Source organism: Mycteria americana, chromosome Z (genome assembly GCF_035582795.1).
Source record: "Mycteria americana isolate JAX WOST 10 ecotype Jacksonville Zoo and Gardens chromosome Z, USCA_MyAme_1.0, whole genome shotgun sequence".
NCBI lineage: Eukaryota > Metazoa > Chordata > Aves > Ciconiiformes > Ciconiidae > Mycteria > Mycteria americana.
This window is the reverse complement of record NC_134396.1, coordinates 63,847,757-63,866,354: the sequence shown is the minus strand read 5'-3', so window position 1 is coordinate 63,866,354 and position 18,598 is coordinate 63,847,757. Positions and strand designations below refer to the sequence as shown.

General features: G+C 45.6%; 2 protein-coding genes across 2 annotated transcripts in view; one reads left to right on the top strand and one right to left on the bottom strand.

Moving 5' to 3' along the window:
- The first annotated feature begins 654 nt into the window (after positions 1 to 654).
- On the top strand, positions 655 to 7,835 carry XPA (XPA, DNA damage recognition and repair factor). Its single transcript, XM_075526824.1, has 6 exons — positions 655 to 928; positions 1,268 to 1,384; positions 3,426 to 3,531; positions 5,179 to 5,344; positions 6,033 to 6,150; positions 7,605 to 7,835. Exons 1-6 carry the CDS (start codon positions 754 to 756, stop codon positions 7,751 to 7,753), a joined length of 831 nt encoding a protein of 276 aa, XP_075382939.1. The 5' UTR covers positions 655 to 753; the 3' UTR covers positions 7,754 to 7,835.
- A 1,505-nt stretch (positions 7,836 to 9,340) lies between these two features.
- NCBP1 (nuclear cap binding protein subunit 1) overlaps positions 9,341 to 18,598 on the bottom strand; it is a 32,318-nt gene continuing 23,060 nt past the window's right edge. Inside the window, exons 19-23 of the mRNA XM_075488455.1 lie at positions 16,632 to 16,735; positions 15,837 to 15,951; positions 13,195 to 13,338; positions 12,664 to 12,777; positions 9,341 to 11,770 (exon numbers count right to left, since the gene is read on the bottom strand). Of these exons, the coding sequence (XP_075344570.1) occupies positions 11,657 to 11,770; positions 12,664 to 12,777; positions 13,195 to 13,338; positions 15,837 to 15,951; positions 16,632 to 16,735 (591 nt within the window). The 3' untranslated portion in view covers positions 9,341 to 11,656. The remainder of the gene's footprint in view (positions 11,771 to 12,663; positions 12,778 to 13,194; positions 13,339 to 15,836; positions 15,952 to 16,631; positions 16,736 to 18,598) is intronic.

Below are 18,598 nucleotides of genomic sequence, written 5' to 3'. Positions count from 1 at the left end.
GGCCCGGCCGCCCCTGCCCGCCCGCGGGCCCCGCGCCCGCCCGCGGCTCCCCGCCCTCGCCCGGGGCTCCCCGCCCGGCGGGCGTTGCCGCACCCCTGCGCCGCGGAATCCCCCCGCAGGACCGCGGCCAGGCGGCCGCATGCCCGGGCGCGGAGGGGCCGCGCGGGCGGCCTGTGGGGACAAAAGGGGCTCGCGCTGGGTGACGCCGCGGAGGCATTCCTGCGCGCGGGGCGGTGGCGGTTTTTTACAGGCGCGCTCCAGCCTGGCGCGGAGGCTGGCGCAGAAAGCGCTCGAAAGGCACACGCGGCCCCGCGCGGAAATCGCAGGGTCATCGGCGCCCCTCCCCCACCCCCCGCCGGTCCCAAAGCCCCGGCCGGCTCAGCCGCGGCCGGACACCCCCCCACCCCCCCCACCCCCGGCCGGGCCCCCTCGGGGCGGGCGGCGCCCCCCGCCCCCCGTGGCCGGGCGCCACGCGGGCCGCAACCCCCGCCCCGCCAGGCCCGGCGCGCCCCCTCCCCTCCCCCCCCCGCTTCCCGGCACCCCCCGCGCGGCGGCGGGGCGGGGCCCGCCGTGGCGGTGCGGGGAGGCGAGGCGGCGGCTACGCGCCTGCGCGGGGGGCCTCGCCCCTTTCGCCCCCTCCCCCGCCTCCCTCTCTGCGCAGGCGCAGTGCGGCGGCGGCTCGGCGAGGGGAAGGGCGAGTCGCCGCTGCCGGAGCGGGGGGGATTCGCGGGGCTCCGCGGCTCCGCCGCCGCCATGGCGGGCGCGGCCCCGGCCCCGGCGGCAGAGGAGGCGGAGGAGGAGGATTCGGCGACGGCGGGCGAGCGGCCGCCCCTCTCGGCGGCGGCGCTGGCGAAGATCGAGCGGAACCGGCAGCGGGCGCTGGCACTGCGGCAGGCGCGGCTGGCGGCCCGGCCCTACCCTGCCGCAGGTCGGATGGCGGCGGCGGACGGCCCCGGCCTCGCCGGGCGGCTCCCCGCGCCCTTTTTTCTCTTCGGGGGGACGGGAGGGGAGGGGGGGGGGCGCCGCGCCGCCGTTGGGCGCGAGGCGGCGGAGGGGGGGGGGGGGAGGGGAGCGGGAAGGGGGGGGGGGGAAGCCGCCGCCGCGGCGCGCGAGGGCCCCCCTCCCCCCACGTGGGGGGAGGGGGGCCCTCGCGCGCGCGCGCGCGCCGCGGCCCCCCGCCTCGCGCCGCGGGGGAGCGCGCGCGCGCCCCCTGTCGGCGGCGGGTCCCGCCGCGGCGCTAACGCGGCGCCTCGTTTGTCTTCTGCAGGCGGCGTGCGGGCGCGGGCCCCCCCCAAGGTCGTCGACACGGGAGGGGGCTTCTTCCTGGAGGAGGAGGAGGAGGAGGAAGAGCCCGGCGCCGCCGAGAAGATCGTGCATCCCCCCGGTAAAAAAAAGCTCGAGGGGGCCGTGGAGGAAGGAGGTGGCGGGGCGCCGGGAGGAGGCGGTGCCGCGTGCGTGGAGCTGGCGGGGGAGGGCAGGAAGGCGCGGGGGCGACAGTGAGCCGGGCTCGGGCTGAGCGAGCAGGGCGGGTTGGGCGCCTTTTTTTTTTTCCCGGGCTTTTTTTTCTTCTCCTTTCTTCCCCCCCCCCCGCCCTCCCCGCCTTTTTTTTTTTTTTTTTTTCCTCCTTCTTCCTTCTAACGCGTCTTTCTGGATGTGCTCAATTTCTGGCGCGTCCGATTCTTTCAACGTTAAAGCGGCTAGCAAATACGCGGTAATTAAAACCGAAGAATTTTAAGCCGCGGAAGTGGGACACGGCGAGTGCCCTTGGGTATGGCATTTTTTTTCCTTTCCCCGCTAAACGTTATTTACACTATTTTCTTTCGGGAATTCGAATTTTAAGACCAAAATAAGTGTAAATCCGCGCGGCTTCGTCGGTTCTGGGAATTTTGAGATTGATGCCAAGATCAGAGCACTGCTGCAGTGCCAGCTTTTATCGTTATAAAACGTACTGACGCCAAGTTGCTGGTCGTTTGGTGGAGGATTTCAACATACTGGCTTGTGATATTCTCCCTCCAAAAAGCAAATGGAGAAGTAAGGATCCCAAAATAGATTCACTTTCTTCTCTGGGATTGTCTTTGTCTTGCTTTGTTCTGCTCTGAATCAGCTGCAGGGCTCTTGGTGCAGTGTATCTCTTTGTTAGAAATCACCACCAGATTTCATTAAGAGTGTAAACAACTAGCAGCCCTACTTCTTTTGAGGGGGTAATGTTTAACAATAAATTAAGTAGATCGGGGATGCCTTTGCACCGGGGCTATTTTTGCTGTGTAATTCATAATGTCATTGTCTTAATAAAATGTCTTTATGTTCGGGAGTACTGCCTTAAATGATGAAATGTGATGTAAGAGCATGCCTATGTGAAGTACTGAGCATCCCACTGTCGCTAGTAGGACTGAATTGGCGTAAAATGTCGTCTTTGCTAGATCGAACCTGCTATAAATGCAAACGCAATTAAAAATGTATGGTGCTGCATGTCAACCATTAATCTTCTGTTTCAGGTATTGTTAATGTTCTGCAGCATTACCTCACTTTCAGCTCGGGAAACTGTATAAAAATGTTAATTTTCTGCTAGAATTACAATGTTACTGTCAAGGGACCATTCCTTTTAGCTGCGTTACCTGAATCAGTGTTTCTCGGTGTCACATGGAACATAAAGCAGATGGCGATGACACTGGAGGTGATCCACCCGGCGAGGATGCGGCCAGAAGTGATGGCCGGCACTGGGATGAGTCTGGGCTTGGAGCAGTGCTGAGAGGGCTTGGGGAGAGGATTGTAGTGGAGCTCCATCCCCATTCCACTCCTAGCAGCTCTCTGGCCATCCACCTCCATTTCTGCCGGCTGGAATGGACAAGAGTCTTGCCAACTGCCCCAGGCCTCCGCTGAGCTCGTTTAGGGAGAGGCAGGTGTGGCTGAGCTAGGAAAAGAACTGGAGCAGAGCTGAGAGGACTATGATGCCAGTGCAGCTCCTGTACTGCTTCCTGCTCTAGCCGCCCTCCTCGAACTGCACCCCCTTCTCTGCTTCCTCCCGTTCCTGCCTGCACGTCCTCTAAATCGGGATGTGTTTTGGAGGGCCAGAACAGAGGAAGCTGTAGGAGGGGATATGAAGCACTTTATGGGGAAATGCGGATAATTTTTTTTAACAATGGCCAAGTGGAAACAAATGTGTGCATTTGAATGTTGAAATCCAATACTTAATACAGTGAACAGCAAGAACAGAAATATACCAGCAGGGATGGGCTTGCATGATAATGGGTTTGAATTTGTACTGTATCTTTCTGGAAAACTTGAATAGAGGAGTGAAACTAGTCTGTAACAAACGCTATAAGAACTATAATGTAAATTTTAGTAAAATTGCTTGTTATACCTATTTGAGATGCTTGTTTTTAACATGGGAGTTCCTTAAAAAAAAAAAAATTTCTTTCCATTAGCACCTGTACTAGAATTTGACTATCTCATCTGTGGAGACTGTGGCAAAGAATTCATGGATTCCTACCTTATGCAGCACTTTGATTGGGCAACATGTGATAATTGCAGGTATTACAAATAATCAGGAGAGGGAAGCTTTATTTTATGTAAAGATTACTGGCTATAATTTAGTTAATTACAGTCATTCTGTTTAATTAAAAAGGGTGTCAGCAAAGACACATTTTTCAGTAACTTACTGAAAAAGTAAATGGAAGTTGAGTGATGATCTCTGTATTTTCCGTTACGGAAGTGGAGAACAGCAGCATTGTCTCGTGAGCCTGTCTTGGGATAGGGGACAGCAGTAGATCTTTGCATAACATGGAAACATGAAGTCTTGAGAGCAGTTAGTGTTTGTCAGCACAGAAATTGATGTCTGGTTGCAGACGAGCACTATTTGAAAAACTGGTAGAACACAGTATCTGCTTTCTGAAGTAGAGCGGGGATGAGGAGAGTGTTTGCTGTCCTAGTGAGTTAACTCGGGTGAAGTTAGTACTTTGGTCAGCACGAGTGGGCTGGGAGCATGGCAGCCAAAGGGCAGAACCCCCATGGGAGGTTACCGCTTGCCCTGCAGGGTGAGCAGGAGTTTGACCTTGGGTGGAAGGCAGTCTCTGCTGTCTCTTATCTTTAACTCCTTCTGTGGGGGGGGGGAATGCTCCAAAAGCCATCAAGATAACCAGGGCAATGAAACCTACTCTGAAGCAGCGAACCACCCATAAGTGAAAGAATGAATGGGGGCGGGGGGGAGGGGAGGGGGAGGGGAGCTCACAGCTAGGAGTTTGTCCTGAGAGCTTCCCTGCTTACTACAGGGAGCGGTCAGGGGTGTGCACGTGGTGTAGGCAGTTCACAGTCATTAGAGACAAAGTGCTGTCTCCTGAAAAAATGATGTTGAGAGGGCTTGGAGCCTTCAGAGTGGTTTTCCTTTGGACTAAGTAGCTCTTGTAGCTGAATGTTTAGCGATTCCTTGGTGCATTAGCTTTTACTGTGAACTTTGAATTCTAGTAAAGCTACATTTATAGCAGTACTTCCTTGATGACCGTTGCTAGCACTTACTGTTTGGCAGATTGTTCCGGCTCAAGCAATTCAAGTTATACTTCAGTCAGGATTGCGTAAATGTAATTTTTTTTCGTTAACTCATAAATGCTGCTGTGATTACACAGTTTTTCATTATTTGTCTGGTAAAAGTTACAGTCTTTTAAGGTCTTTATTTTATGGTTCTTCTGCCTACTGTCTTGCATTTAGAAACAAGTGCTCTGTGTTGCTAATCTGTTTCTGGGATCTAGAAGCTTACGGAGCGTGTATATTCTCAGGTGATCTGACCTGTCTCACGTTACACATTCTTTCTCTCTTGACCATGTGTCAGGCTTGTACTTTTGTCCTCTTGAATTGCATCTGGGTTAGGTGAATACCTAAAATTACTCATGCTCCTTTTAAGTTTCAGTTACTCCCTCTTGTAAGAAGGAAATAGAAGAAAAGCCCTTCTAGAAAAACAGGCTTCTCAGCCTATGTTTGCTCAAATGGGAGAATTTTTAAACTTAATTTCAGTAAACCTGTTCTGGAGTTCGGCTAGATTGTTGGAATCCAAAGTTATTTGCATATGTAAAAACTGAGAGGATGAGGGCTGCCTGTATTTCAGGAATGCTAGAAGTGCTGGGGACTTAGATGTTAATAACGTGGTTTCCAGGTGTAGCTTTCTCATCATTATTTTACATCTTCCAGAGATGCTGAAGATAAACATAAGCTTATAACAAGGACAGAAGCAAAAGAAGAGTATCTTCTTAAAGACTGTGACTTAGACAAGAGGGAACCGGTGCTCAGATTCATTGTGAAGAAAAACCCTCATAATTCACGGTGGGGTGACATGAAACTTTATTTAAAACTACAGGTATAGAAACTGTTAGCATATTTCAGACCTGTTTTTTACCTTTGTACAGCTTTGGTAGCCAAAATGGTGTCACTTAGGTTCCGATTTCTGAATGATTTTGTCAAAGCTAAGTATATTATGCATAGCTTGTGTAAATTTTCTGTATAGTTAAAACAAAGAGCTGTGGTCCAAATTGATGAAAACGTCTATGCGTGAGAGTGTCTGAAAGATATTCATGGACCACAACCTCAGTGGTTTGCATAACTACAGGCCAGGAAGTGCATGGCCTTTCAGCGCTACTCTGAAATGCATGGGGCAGTTGATCTGTGTGGCCCATTGTAGCTGTGGCCTCATGTTCACAGCTCTGCCCTCAGAGGCAGCAGGAAAGGCAAGTAGATTTTCCAGGGCTCTTGTCACTTCTTGTTTCCTACTTTTGTAGGAATGCTGCTGCTTTAGTGGAGTGTGCAAAAAATAAAGAGCTGGGTTTGACTTGCCTAAGTTACATCTAGCTGATACTAAAAATCAGCGTTACCCCTTACTGTGGAAGGAATGCCATGTTTTCCGGTCAAGAGCAAAGAGACAGATGGGGGGCAGAGGCAAGATTGGCTTGACTTGTGTATGTGTAGGGAAAAAATGAAATTTGTGAGTTAGAATAGTTTATTTTTATCGTTTCAGGGGAAAAAGAAATACATTTATGTCCATCCTGTAGGTAATCAAGCGTTCTCTTGAAGTCTGGGGTAGTGAGGAATCATTGCAAGAAGCAAAGGAACTCCGCCGTGACAGCAGAGAGAAGATGAAACAGAAGAAGTTTGATAAGAAAGTTAAAGGTAAAGGGTTAAACTTACATACTGCGGTACCTGAAGTAAAGTACAGTTCTGTTCAAATGTGTTTCTGCATCTGATTAAAGTACTTTGAAAATCTTCAGTGTGGCAAACGGAGGTTTTCAAGAGCTGTGTGGGTAAGTCTGGTCTGACCTCATGGCAGACTATTTTGGGCAGAGGGTTGGACCGGCGATCTGAGGTCCCTTCCAGCCTGAATTACCCTGTTGTTCTGTGGACGTGGTGTGAGTGACAGAAATCAATTACGATGGTTCATTATGGTCTGTTTTACATTTTTTGGTATGACCTAGCATGTGCCAGAGATTGTTCCTGTTACTTTTCCTGACTTGTAGAGAACATGGATTTTTGTGGCAGTGAGTTATAATTCTGTCATACATGTGCCCTCAGGTGGAGTAAGTGTAAATGAAGGTAGAAAATGCCTTTTCCCACTGTTCACAGTATTCCCAGCTGCTGTTTTTACTGCTCATTATCCTTGTTTTTCCCTGATAAATTAGCATTTAGGAGAGTATTCAGTGGGTAGAACTTCTGGAAAATACTTTGAGCACAGACATGCTGGTAATTTTAAAAGAGGCAGCGTGTTTGTTTCTTTGCTGTGGCTTACTGTGATGTCTGTGCTGCCCATAGCACCCGTGCTTCGCTTTGGGTTGGCGTTCACAGAGGCAGACAGCTCAAGCTGGCTGTACTGGTATTGTCTGGAGGAGGCAGAAGGTGGGACCAAGCAAATAACCCTTGTCTTGACTGTTGCTGTTGAGCGCACAGAAGGACTGGCAGCAGACTGTAGCCAAGATGCCAGAGTTCAGTGCAAGTACAGGCCTTAACGTGATGAAGTTTGCAGCCTAAATAGCTGGGCTCAAAACATGACTACCTTTTGCTGTTCGGTATGCTTGCCACCCACTTGCAACGTCCGGATAATATCTTGGGCTCAACTGCCAGCCTGTGCTCTCTTGAAAACCCGCTGACTTCATTGCGCTGCTGCAGAGGCAACTCACGTTACTGGGCATAAAGCTCAGAGAATGCCAAGTCATTTGGGAGGCTTGCTGTGACCTGAATGAAAAGTACTCTTTCTTGGTCATGTGAAACAATGAGGTGTTTTATAAAAAGCTTTTCCTCTGCATTCCACCTACCCCTCTTAGATACCTTTGAAGGGCTTCGTGTAAAAGGGCAGTGGGCAACACGTACTTAGTCCAGATGGAAAATCTTCTCCTGTGAGATCTTGTGTCAGTGTAGTTCTTACCCTTTAAAATATGCAAACAAGGTGAAGATTGCAAGGCAAGTCAAAGCTTGTTCCTGCAGTAGCAGGAAGATTCTCACTCACAATTTGTGGAAGACAGGCAACAGGCAGATTGTCATCTCCAGTCCTCAGAAAGGTAGTTAGCTTGAGTTTCCTTAACCATTATTTAAGATTTATTAAAATCTTACAATTTTCTTGCATTTCTCATCAGAACTCCGCCGTGCCGTGAGGAGTAGTTTGTGGAAGAAAGAAGCTAGTATCCATGAACATGAATATGGACCAGAAGAAAACGTTGATGAAGATACATATAAAAAGACCTGTACTGTATGTGGCCATGAATTAACTTATGAGAAAATGTAGTGGTGTTTGGTTTTTTTTTTTATTTCATTATCTTTTTAATGGTGTTTTGTATTAAAGTCAAATAAATGCTAATTACAAACAAGCTGTTGCCAAATTCGATGAAGAATTATGTTCCTCAATTGTAAGCAGCTCTGTACGGAATAATAAGCTTTGGCTTTTAAGCTCGATCTTAGGGTAGAATAGAACACATTTTTAACAGCTCAATAAACTGGTACCTCGTAGGCCAAAGGATAAGTTGGTATCATTCTACTTCATATGCTGATGAAACGAATGTGAACTTCCCACTACTTTTCTGCTTCCCTTTGAGGAGGAAGGCTCCAGATTTTGTCCTAACTTGTCTGGTTTCCAGTTACGGGTCATGGGTGGGCGGAGAGCAACTAGCTAATAAAGCACCTCCTCTGGTGGTTGGAGACTCGTGAGGCAGGTTCTCCTCCTGCTTGGATTTGGAGACTCCATTGAAGGAGAATTGTGGCTGGGAAAGAAGTCTCTCTCAAAGGGAAAGCCACATGCCCCTGGGGAGGTTCTGGCACATCTCTGCCATATCTCCTAAGGGAGCACCCTTAAGCATATCCTCTACTGCTTTTTTCCCAAGTTTTGGCCCAGAGACCAAGGTGACTCTTGCAATACAACTTTACCCTTTTCCTTCACAAATCTCCGACCAACACCTATGCTTGGGGGGGTGGGGGAAGTAACACTCCAAGGTGGACCTCTCCAAGTGCACCCCAATGATGTTCGCTTTCGGTGCAGGGTGGACTTACTTTCAAGTTCAAATTTCAAATCTTCGGTTCTCACATCTGTTGCGGAATGCTTGTGGAAATGGCTGAAGTGAAGGAATCCGCCTTAGGCAGCAGCTCTGCCTTTGTTTGCCATTGTAAATAGGGCAGATCTCAGTGAAGACTGGAGACTTCTTAGGGCCACTGTGGCTGTGCAGAACTGAAATGTTACAGGAGGAGAGGTGTCTGGCAGGGCAGTGGATGGTTACACTAATGAGCCTTCACTTCAGCAACGCTCTCCTGAGGCCTGCAGCCCTCTGCGACCTGCCTTCCCACCAAGCACAGAGGGCTCGGGGCCCTGCAAGGCCTCAGAAAGTGGCTGGAGGGCAGGAGGCAGGTCACAGCAAGAGCTTTTGGAGGTAGTCCTCCAGCTCATGGTTCCGTGACCCGGTGTTGTCGTAGTTCCCAGAACTCCAGGGCAGCTGGGTGGTGCGCTGGCTGCTGAATCACTTACCTGTGGGCAGGCTGCAGCAGCCACCCCTTGGCAAGCACCACCGGCCCACCCCTGCCTCACCTCCTGCAGCAGCACTGCCCAGAAGACGGAAGGTGGCAAGGGAGAAGGAGAATTTCCACACCAGCACCCTCCTGGCACGGAGCACACATGCTTGCCTCACTCGGCGGCACAGGTGGGGGAAGCGCATTAGATCAGCCCGTAGCGCAAGGAGGGGAAGGCCTGTGCGTTAGTCAGGGTACCAGCAACAGTGCAGGGAAACGAAACCGCTCCAAACCCGACTGCACTTAACACAGCACAACCCTGACATGACTGCTTTGCTTCGGTGGCCCCCAAAATAGGTAGGACAAACACTCCCAGTAGTAACCTGCTTCACCTTCATTTATTTTTGTCTTTAATTGTGCATTTTTTCCAACCACATCACATTTCTACAGCATCTTTACACTATCCGCCACCTCGTGCTTCAGCAGTTCCGAGTTTCTCCAGTTAGCTGCTGGTATCGCTATGCAAGCGTCTCGTTCTCCTTCCTACAGATCCAACCAGTTTCCTAGTCAAGTCAGGCATACGCCACCTCCAAAGAGGGGAAGGTTTCCAACAGACTCAAGAAATGTAATCAAAGCCCATGCTCACCATGGAAGTCAAATCAATTCTGAAAGACATTGCTATTTGGTTTTAAATCATAGGATTACACTCAGGCATTTGCAACTGGATCGCCAGCACCCGTATTTGTCAAGGCTCAGAGGAAGTTACAGGTTTGCGAGTTTTGACTGCATTATCAGTTTTACAGAAGTCACATTTATAGTCAGACCCCACCATTAGTTAATATCAGAACTCTGATACTGATCCGAGCCAGTGAAAAAACTATTAAGCCCCAATTAAAACCTCTACAGTATTAAATGTTTCTTAAAAAAAAAACCAACCATTTGATTACTCAAGAACATTAACAAAGATTTGAAGCAGAAGTCTGTGCGTAACTGACAAAACCCTTGCGTAAAGCGAATTTACAACAATTAGCAGTATACCCTGAAAGAATGGAGGGATCAGTCAAATTAGAAGGGGTAAGCAGGGAAAGCAGAAGAAACAGATCTAAGTCTGTGAAGACATACCAGATTGCTACAGGCCACACACAAACTTATGTCAACACTCAAAGTAGAAAGTTCCATTTTTTACCCTCCTCTCTAGATCAGGAGGTCAGCTGGTCAATGTACGGATGAAATGCACTACTAGGTATAATACTTGAAAAAATAATTTGTACAGGAACAAAATTACTCAAAGCTCATCACTGTCTAAGCTTAAACAGAATAGCATTGGGTATGAAATTCTTTCAACATCCTTCTGCAAAATGAAGAGACCATAAACAGCTTGGAAATGCACTGCACACTGATGGACCTGAGCACCTAAGGCAGTGTCTTTGCCGTTCATCGCTGCTTACCGCAATATGGACCACTCTGGTTTGGCGTTTATGTACGTAATGTAATTTGCATAACTCAAAACTAAGGCTACTCTATTTTCAGGTGGTGTTTTCCCAGTCAAAGTCTCCTGTGAGATACCACTTAATTTAGCATTAAAATACTTTCTGAAGACATGGGAGCCACGTGCCGTTGTCACATTTTAAAGCAAGGGAAGGGTAGCAGATGCAGCCACCGCAAAGCAGTTGTTACTAAGCCAGATGAGGTGAGGTGAGGGCACCAAAGATTTCTGGCACCACTGCAGGCCTGCAGGTCCAGCCCAGCGCAAGCTCGGCAGCCCAGCTAGTTACAGGCTGAAATAAGGAACAAGCTGAACACTGCCCTGCCCTCTCCCTTGGCATCTGGGCTGGAGTTCCCAACACCCAGGTAAGGCTTGCAGTACGGAAGTCGAAAAGTTTGTTCCACTCCAACTCTTGCTTACTGTCTCTATTTACCAGTGAAGACTGCTGCCAGGAGCAGTTCATGATTCTCCAACCATACTGCAAAAAGGATTGCATTTTTCAGCAGTTGTCCATGAAGTTCCTCTACCAATTGTTTATAGCTACTGTAATAAGACACTAGACAATACATTTAAAAAAAACATATTTCAATTGTATTACAACCATGTTCTTTCAAACTGTGAAAATCTAGCTGGCTTGGTAATAAACAAATCCATATGCTCTATACTACTTTGAAAGCTTAACTCAAGTGTTTCACATGCCCAAAGTTAAGACACTTTTCCTGTGCCATACTAGAGAGCTTACCACACTGCTCACTGAGAAGGTGCATTCCCTTTCATACTCACAAAACACAACAAATGAATGTTTCTCATTTCTGCAATTCCTTTGATTTAAGGGCCAGGCAGAGGTAACAAATTCTATTGTTTGGGGTTTTTTGTTTGGTTTTTTTTTGTCTGATTTTTATTTTTATATAAACAACAGGGGAGAAACAAAAATACTATCATGAAGTCAAGGGTCAAACCAAATTAAAAGACAACGAAAATAATTCATACTTTACTTCATGTCTATCCCCTATCAGTCATATCTTGTAAGGCTTATGATGCTTACACAGTTTGCTGTTGCTTAGAGTACTGTATTATTTTATATAGGAGCACATGAAAGCCAGTTTTAGTCAAAAATTTCTTCCATCCCCATGTCACATTTTCCCATTAAAAAAGAAAAAATTAAATTCATTAAAGTCCTGCAGACAAGACGCTGCCCATGAATAATCCTCAGGCCTGCAGAGCACAGAACTGCTGAAACACAGCCAGTATGTGGTGGTCCAGTTCAGCTGTAAACAGGAGGTTCTCTAGGGTCACCATGTACTGCTGGATTATCTGGTGATGCTGGCAGATAAAAAAACAAAACACAAACATTTATTGTTTTCATTTACCTTTAAGTAAAAACAGGCAGAGAAGTCAAGACATGTAAGAATCACAGGCCAAATGCTTTCATCAAAATGGCTAAGCACATCTCATTTCCACAACACAGCAGCCACTGGCAAGAAAAGCATAATGCAGAGCCACTACTGATTGCAAGAAGAAAGCATGTGCTGAAATCCTGTCTTGAGAAGCACTGTGCTCCCTTCACTCCTGGACCCTGAATTGTGTGCAGGAAACCATGCAACTCCAGAGACATCCTAGGAGAACCATGATATTTGCTTTCCTCTGAAGCCACATCTACTACCAGGGAAAGGTTCAGCCCAGGGGAGAATTGTACCACCACTCCCATTCTTCAATGTATCTTCTGCTTGCACAGGTATAATTTTCTATTACTATCACTGTCATCCGGCCACCTGTGCGTGTTACCTGATTTAATACAGAGCCAAGAATTTTTAAATTATTTTTAATAGACATTTATGCATCTTATTAAAAGGAATTCTGCAATATTTTAATCCGCTTATTTAAAAGACATCTATTTTAGCATTCTTGTTCACTCACAACTTTGCCCTTACTATAAACACACAGTTAAGAGGCGCTCAGCAAAATTCGTAATCACATCTCGGTATTTTTTTGCAGCCTGCTCACAGCGTGGGAATTAATCAAGGACCAGCCACTCCACCAGTCTGTGGCAGAGATGTGGCCAGAACCAGAACATGACCTAGCCCCACACTAGCCTTCAAAGACGTGCTGCTGCCACCTACTGCTGCTCCCATGGCGTGCTCCGTTCTCCAGCCACAAAGCTTGTGTATCCAGCATGTCCCTGCCCACAGCCTTCCAAACTGAGAAATGAAACTTACCTGTAGGAAGATCTGCTGCAGCCTCTCTATACAGCTCTTGTACCAAGGTGTAAATACATCAATTCCACCAGTTTCACAGCGCACTAAGTGCTCAGTTAACAACATAATGAAACGCTGCAGGAGAGGAAAAAAAGAATCCTTATTCAGTCTCGTCAAATGAAAGCAGGATCCTAACCTCAGGTGAGAGTATCTGGGGGACAGAAGCTTTGGACAGCAATGTGAGAATCATTATTTTATTTGGCAAACACTGAATTTAATAAGCAAATAACATTCAGGTACCTTCTCATTGTTCAGGAAACAGTATGCTAGCAGAACTCCTCTGTTCCTGAGCACTTGAAACTGAACAGATCCTGCTCAGAAACAGTCTTTGCAGGGGTATGATCTGGATTGACTCTAACCCATTAGTAAACTCATCAGCCCCTCCCCATATTCTTATTCCAAGAAGATGCCTGAGATACAAGTGACACTGAAAGCTTATAAATCCACTAACTTTAAAACCTGAAAGTGAGCAGAGACTTTGCCCATCATTACCTGGAATATAACAAGGAAGAGATTCTTTTGCTCGCTCTGGGCTGACTCTACTTTCTCCTGCAAGCGCTCTATCTGCTCTTCCAGCGGTCCATCTTCCCGATCGCTGCTTCGGTCATCGTCATCATCATCATCATCACTGTCTCGCTGTAAGTGACAACAACACAAGACTAACTAGCAACCTGGCTACCTGTGGATACTGTTAATGCCCTCCAGTCCACATGTGAAAAGGTCTGCAGGGGAACTGAAAAGCAGCAGCTGAAGCTGCTCTGTAGCTTTGTAAGTATTGTATTTTGAAGGACATTTACTTTGAATATAATCCAGGAAAGAAATTTGGAAGGAAAAATGCCAATATGGGAAAGCCCCCCCCCCGCCCCCAAAAATCAAGGTTTCAGAGAAACCAGAGCAAGCTTAAAGATTTACTAGTCTTTTATTTAGTGGAAACACAATAAAAGGTAATGCCCCTGCTGATTTTATCATTACCAGACAATGAACAGCTTCTTAAAAAAAATCCAGCGTAGATTTTTTAAACTGTGTCCACTGCAGCAGGGCAGGTAATTCATTCAAAGAACAGTTCTGAAATCTCATGGCTCCAAAAAATAAAGCACTTCTTTGCAAGAACTGAGATGAATCTGGCTGGTTAGCACAAAAGGAAGACTAGAGACTGTAGCCTGTGGCATTCAAGTGGGAACTCCCTATATTCACGATCAAAAGGGATGCTCTCAGACTATGAAGGGTCAGCATGGAAACCAAACTACTAACTAGGAACATGGCGTATTCTCACTCCCTCAAAACCAAAACAAAACAACACAACAACAAAACCCACAAAATACCCATAAGTACCAGACTTGGGAGCTCAGGTAATGAAGTCTTACACAAGACTACAAGGGATATAGGAGGAAAGGCAGAATCTGGTGGATTATGGTACATTCAAATAAAGATATTGCTTCAGTCTCATAGGATTGTTTCTGTGCAAAAATACCTATAAGTTAACAGCTCAAAACTTTAAATATTTGTAAAAGGAGCATGTGCAACTTGTGACAAATACAGGGCCATGTGTTAACTCACCTACTGCATAGCAAATCAAATTCACAATCAGAACATAGTTACAGCTCTGAATCAGCATAAAAATTAAAAACAACTTACCAGAGCAAGTGAGAATTTATTCTCATTATTTATAATCTTATTCTCTCTATAGGAACTTGCTTTTTCCCCCATCTACAGAGGTTTCCTGAACTCAAAGCGCTAAAGAACCAACGTGACCTTAGAGAAAGCATGTAAGCCTTGGACTCATTCTGTAGTAAGGCTACATTCTGGGGACACTTCATTCTGGGGACATCAAAACTTGATGGCTTACTTCCTTTAAAAGGAATGGTCATGCAGCAGAGCAACAGCCTGCAGAACTACTCACTGTTGCATACAAATGTTTCTTCCTGGCACAATACTCATTTAAAGTACTCAGTAATAAAGTGCTGCAGCAAGAGACAAGTACAGAAATGAAAACACTGGTATATTTGTTTAGAGATGCCAGAGAAGCTCTTTGCCTCACAGTAAGATCAATGACTGCATCTAGGTCTTCAATAATCACAGGCGTTTATTAACTGCTGATCAATGTAGACTGAGGATGCAAGCAACTAGGATGGCTGTTGCTGGGAGTGAAGGAAACAAGATGAAGGGGCTGGGATGAACCAACACTGGCAAACTGTGAGGTATTAGTGATCTCTCAACAGAAACTTCTGCAAAAATGACCGACTTGTGCAGGTTTCTTCAAAAACCATCAGCAGCCTCTGTGCCATGTGCCAAATTCTGACATTAACTTTGTTGAAAGTTTTGGAGCTAGGTAAGGGTTTTATTCAGGTAATCATACTCACAGACTACATACAAACACGGAAATTCTCTCTTGCTCTCTGCAACTCCCAACATGTTTATAAACTGACTTCATTATATCACAACTAAGTACTGCACTCAGCCAGGCTTCCTCGGGCCCCGTCTTTTGCAGCTGTCATGGAATACTCTCTCACCCCATTTTACTGTCCCACTTGGGACAACAGAACACAGCAGCAGCTGATTGCTCATCAGCTTGTTGTACATAGTAACCCAGATCATGCAAAGGTATTCAGAAAAATAAACTGGAAGAAGGAAGTGACAGATGCCAGTGTCAGAATCCAGCAGCATCCATCAGAAGAACAGTAACAGCCAACTTTTCAATAGCAAATAGCTGTTTCCGTGCACTTCTGCATGGAAGCCACAAGAGTACTCTTTAACAGAACTTACTGTAAATAATTTGTAACTGTTCTTATTGTTATCTAATAAAGTAATTGGAATCCAGATTAGAAGGCAAGTGGAAGACACACTCGTATTGGATGAGAAACTTGTGAGAGAGAGCTTGAACAGAGCAAATACCTATTAATTTCCTTAAAGATTTTACTGAATTCTTAGGTTATAGCTACCATTAGAAAGGTGGACTGAGAACATGCATCCAGTTTTTGATGTCTTACTGCTACAGATGACCACGTCTGCAGACATGCTTCCTGATAAACATATTTAATCAGTCCTTCCCAAAACCAGCTGTGCGTCAGTCTAACAGCATGCAGGTTTGCATAACTTAGCTTAAAATAACTAAAAATTACAAACAAATTACTCACTCTTTTGTGCTGCCTGGCCAATCTTGCCTTAGTCTCCTCCAGTTCTTTGTGAATCTTCAGAACATGCTTATTCATCTTACGAATTGTGGAATGTAAGATCTCCCAGATATAAAACCTAGGAAAGTCACAAAGCTCAAAACACTACATTACACACTACTCCAAGACAGAAAACCAAATGTAGTTTCTTAAAGAAAAATGTATCTGGGGGAACTTAAAAAACTTAGTATCATCCAAGACATCTACTAAAGCGAGCAAACACTTGGCATATAGGAAAGCATACCTGTAACATAAAAAAGCTTAACAATCATTTCTGTCCTATTTTTTGCAGTACGCTTCCAAACCAGCATTGTATTTCACACACATACTGCAAGACTACCAACATCAAATTGACTTCTCAGACCAAACACTCTTCCCGTTCTCAATAAGCAATGTGTTAATGGTGGTATAAGTTACATACCTCAACCAAAGACCAGGACCACACTAAGCTAGCAGCTATATTACACACAGCAACAGACTTTGTCTAGAAATAGTTCCTGTGTTGTTCTGCTTTGGCAGGCTTAGAGGCTACTTGCAAAATGTCATGCTAGCAACATTCTTACACTGTCATGTCATTCTTGCACTGTCATTCATACCCCAACTCAGAAAGAAAAATGCTGAAGTACATATTTTGTAGAAGGAGCAAAAGCTTAATTGTACCTTTTTCTTCCACTACTGTTTTCACAGATTAAACTATGTACTGGCCACTTAAAATAGTAATTCAGAGACAAATAACAACCCAAGACAAATTCTTTTTACCTAGTAAAATCATGTGCAAGCTCTGAAGAGAAGATCCAGTTCGCTACTGCAGCACAGTCAACAATTTGTGTCCGAATCATCTTGTCCACAAGCACAGCAATCATCTATATTTTGTGAAAGACATAACAGTCATTCAAAATAAGAAAAGGGCTTGCACACACAATCTGTGTAAAGTATTCCAGCCTCAGATAAAACCAGACATGGTTTGGTGCAACTCTGCATTAGTAATATTACCAGGTAATTTCAAATACTTTAGGAATCTGGGTGGTTTAGCCTAAAACTGCTCAAATTAGGGGATCTGTATCAATTACAGAAAGCATTCTGATTTTGTTTAACAACCTTTTCTGCTTCTTGTGAAAGTGATGTATCACTCTTCGTTAACATACATACTTCCATACAAAAGCAAAAAATACAGGTATCATTGTTGGAAGTGAGGCCTTAGAGACACAAATCCTAGTATTTGACATCGAAGTACTCAAACCAGAGCATATATACCTGTCAGATCACCATAATGAAGGAGCTACTGTTAGCCTACTCTCCTTGAACTGCAACAGTCTTCAAACGTGACAGTAAGCTCTTCTCTACAGGACCTATTCATTTCAGGACAGAGCCAGTGCTGTGTAGTTGATGGAAGTGCCTACTTGCTACAGGCACTGCCATGATTCTGGGGGGTTGCAAGCAATCTAGCAGGCAACTGCAGAGAGGAGTTACTGACTAAAGCAGTTGCAAGCTGTTCAGAAAAAAGGCTTATCTTAGTTACTCATGTGCTTGAATGCCACAGTATCTAAGAACCACAGCCTGCACTGTATTTATCCTTACAACCACCCATTGTCAAATAAGGAAGTGTAACAAAGCTCCTTTTAAGGAAGGAAAATTAAAATAACTGAATGAATCATACAGAATACTCAGCACTCAACTTTCAAGTCCCAGGATAGCATCCTATGCTCTGTTTGTCTTTCTCTATTGCCAGGAAGAATTTCTGATTACTGATCCTGATCTTCCATGAAACACAGACCTAGGATTTTGGTAAAACATTTCATCTCACTGTTAAAGTTTCTCTCTGTGAAGTCACCACCACAACCTTACTTCCAGATAAGTATTGCTATCCTACTGCTAAATCACTATCTGCAGTGATCGCTCATTAGCACCATATGCCTTATGAATACTGCTGATAGTCTGAACCAAATCAAAGGATGTTCCCCCATAGGCACAGGAGTAGGGCGAGCAGCATGAAAACAGACTCTGGACAAGTGTCCTGCTGTCCAGGCACCATTTCTTCTGTGTGCTGGGGAGGTTGTCGACTCAGGAAAAAAAAGCACTTGACCAGAAGCAAAAGACTGAACTGCAATAATTGCAAGAGAGGAAAATGTAAGTTCTATGATCACGTAGAACAGCAGACCTTCATAACTTCTGCACTTGATATTTTTTTAAAGCAATCTCGATTTATTCATAAAAATCTAACATGACTGTTTAGTCTGGGTTTGAAACCTCCATCTCAGTTTGGTCATGCTGCAATACAAAGGAATGAAGAGGAAGAGGATACCAATATTAGATTGCAGTAATGTAATTTCTTCTGATCCAGTTAAATGGCAGTAAAAAGTAGGTCAGACTGTAATCCTCACATTTTCAAGGTCAGTAATTTGGGTAGGAAGTTTAATATATCAAAAAAATCCTGCTTTTTTGGACATTTTTACTGTACTAGAAGAGAGGTGACATCTTGCATAGGTATCTTCTAGGTTCTCAGTTTTTCCTCTAGGGAATGGACCGCAGGTCCAGTAGCAGATGCAAAGATTACCCCTTGTTCTCAGTGGCATTGCTTCCGAAAGTCTAGCCTATGCAGCTGTGAGGTACAGTCCACTTTCAAGCACAATAAAGTGCAACACAAACACACCAGTAAAGAATATGTGAAATAATTAACGCAGGCAAATTCAGCTTGAGTTCCTTATCAATTTCTATTTATAGAAGAA